The following is a 2,691-nucleotide window of genomic DNA, read 5'->3' on the forward strand; positions in this document are numbered from 1 at the left end:
GAGAGAAAACTAATATATATATATATATATAGGCAGTACTTGTATGTATATGTTTACGTTTTTATTGGTTCGACAGGTTATATGTGCAGCTGTATAAATTTCCAGCTCTCGCTCAGGACCGCGTTTACTTTATCCAATGAATTGCAGGTAAAGTTAAACACGAGCACCTAACTGTCAACTCTTAATCTATCTTGTTTGATCGAATAATGAGGCTTGATCATTACTCTAACAGCTCACCCACAATATTAAAGTGTGGAGCCGAATAATGAGGTTTGATCGTTAATCTAACAGCTCACCCACAATATTAAATGTGTGGAGCCGAATAATGAGGTTTGATCATTACTCTAACAATTCACCCACAATATTAAAGTGTGGAGCCGAATAATGAGGCTTGATCATTACTCTAACAATTCACCCACAATATTAAAGTGTGGAGCCGATTAATGAGGTTTGATCGTAACTCTAACAGCTCACCCACAATATCGAAGTGTGGAGCCGAATAATGAGGTTTGATCGTAACTCTAACAGCTCACCCACAATATCGAAGTGTGGAGCGCGATTTTCGGAAAGAGGCCGCAAACCACAAACCCTCGGAAAAACAGTGCAATCACGCTAATCACTAGGCAATGCTTGTCCCCAAACCGTATTATATTGTTAAAATTATTAAAACGACCGTATTGTTGAAATTATTGAGACGATCGTATTATATTATACATATTTGAAGTAATAAATTACATAATTTGGCGACCTCATTAGTACATAAAAAGCTAGCATCTTTTTTAATTAACTGATAAGTGACTTCCAAGAAAACAAAACTTTGAAAATAATTTTACACTATAACTTAGAAGTATAACGATTCTTAAATATAAAACTTGTTTTCTTGTGCCTTGCAGTGATATTTAGAGCATACAGTTTTATTCAAACAAACATATGAATCTTGTAAATAATTATATCAAAGGCTCCGCTCTACCCAGCTCTGTAGGGCGCTTGGATCGCAATCTGAGGGTCGCGGGTTCGAGTCCCCGTCCCACCAAACATGCTCGCCCTTTCAGCCGTAGGGGCGTTATAATGTGACGGCCAATCCCACTATTCGTTGGTAAAAGAGTAGCCCAAGAGTTGGCGGTGGGTGGTGATGACTAGCTGCCTTCCCTCTAGTCTATCACTGCTAAATTAGGGACAGCTAGCGCAAATAGCCCTCGTGTAGCTTTGAGCGAAATTAAAAAACAAACAAACATACACAGTCCTGACGAGATAATTATGCAAAAATACAACATTTTCATTATGGATACAAACACCAACAAATAAATTATCGCGCCAGCAAAACAACGTAAAATTATATCATTAATAGGGAAATATCATTTATTTATAGCTATTAGTTTGAGAAGCTGGATAATTTATACACCACACTGAGCTCTACAAAGCACCGGTAGATGGCGCATTTTTTACCCAAGTCACAGGCAAAGCTGAACAGTAGGCTATTTGTGCTGTGCCACTGGTGGAGGGCACAGGCAAGGGTAAGACGGCATGATTACGATTTATAGTTCAAGTTTTTTATGAAAATAAAAATGTAATAACGTTTGTTCTATGGTTGCAAACAGGACCGTACAACAGTAGCGACACATTGTGTCGAAATTCGTAAAAAATCTGAATGAAGTTACATTCTGTTGTTGTAAACAAAAAAAAACCTACGATAGCATTTTCTCCAATACTGTTTATCAAAGGCTTAACAATAAGAAAAATAAATAAATGTTTTACGTACACGATGTTCGTTCTTCATTCATTTGATCATCTTTTTCAAAATACTTTTTGGACTTAAGGGAACCAAAAAATTTCGCCGATTTTGACTTCATCAGGACTCTACGACAGTCCTCTTCGGACTTTGATATGTATTCCAGGAAGGAAGTCTGTTTCAACGTGGTGGAATCTAACGGGTATCTCTTGTCCAAACCTGGATGAATGAGGTCATCATAACTGATACTCAACTTTCGTAAGGTTTGTTCAGCTTGTTTCCTAACTGATTCGAGGCTGTTTTCTATCTCTTGTAAAGTTGTCTTGAGCTCTTTCAATTGATTCTCTACATATGATTTGTCTTCAGGAGCTTCTTGTGTAACTGTTCGAGGATTTGGTTTGTTTGGATTTCCACCAAGTTGTTTCGAAAGAGCGTCGATCTGGAACCAGATCAACATAAGGATTTCTTTAAAAATCGACGCATGATAAATTATATAAATAATATAATATAAATAATAGAATAGAATATAAATAATATAAACTTACTGAGCAATCGATTCATAATTATAAATATAGAAATCAAAGTGAAAATTCGGTTAATAATAACCGGATATACAATAATGAAAACAATGTTGTGTAGTATTCACTAAACGTCGATGCACTAAGCCTAATACTTGTGATAAACATCACGCTATGCTACAGTTGTTCCTTTCGTATTCCTTCTACGTAGTCCATTATGGATTTCAAATCAGAGGTGTGTCAAAATAACAATTCAGATCCATCTTTTGTCTGACAAGTCTTTGCCCTAGATGCTTTCATTTCGATATCGACAGCTGGACTGGATCATTACAAACTGTGTAAAACTTCTATATGCTATAAAAAGTAATGTTACAACCTAAAGGATATGCTGTAAAAAAGTAATGTTACAATATCCTTTAGGTGCTGTAAAAAAGTAATGTTACA

The 2,691-nt window shown here is 36.0% G+C and overlaps 1 protein-coding gene across 2 annotated transcripts in view; it reads right to left on the reverse strand.

Annotated features, from left to right (window-relative positions):
• Nucleotides 1-2,691, reverse strand: part of LOC106473681 — a 14,249-nt gene that overhangs the window by 3,786 nt on the left and 7,772 nt on the right. For both annotated transcript variants that reach the window (XM_013934360.2, XM_022402083.1), the window contains exon 4: nucleotides 1,760-2,168. In XM_013934360.2, the coding sequence (XP_013789814.1) occupies nucleotides 1,760-2,168 (409 nt within the window). The remainder of the gene's footprint in view (nucleotides 1-1,759; nucleotides 2,169-2,691) is intronic.

The sequence above is a fragment of the Limulus polyphemus genome, unplaced genomic scaffold, assembly GCF_000517525.1.
Source record: "Limulus polyphemus unplaced genomic scaffold, Limulus_polyphemus-2.1.2 Scaffold6397, whole genome shotgun sequence".
Taxonomy (NCBI): domain Eukaryota; kingdom Metazoa; phylum Arthropoda; class Merostomata; order Xiphosura; family Limulidae; genus Limulus; species Limulus polyphemus.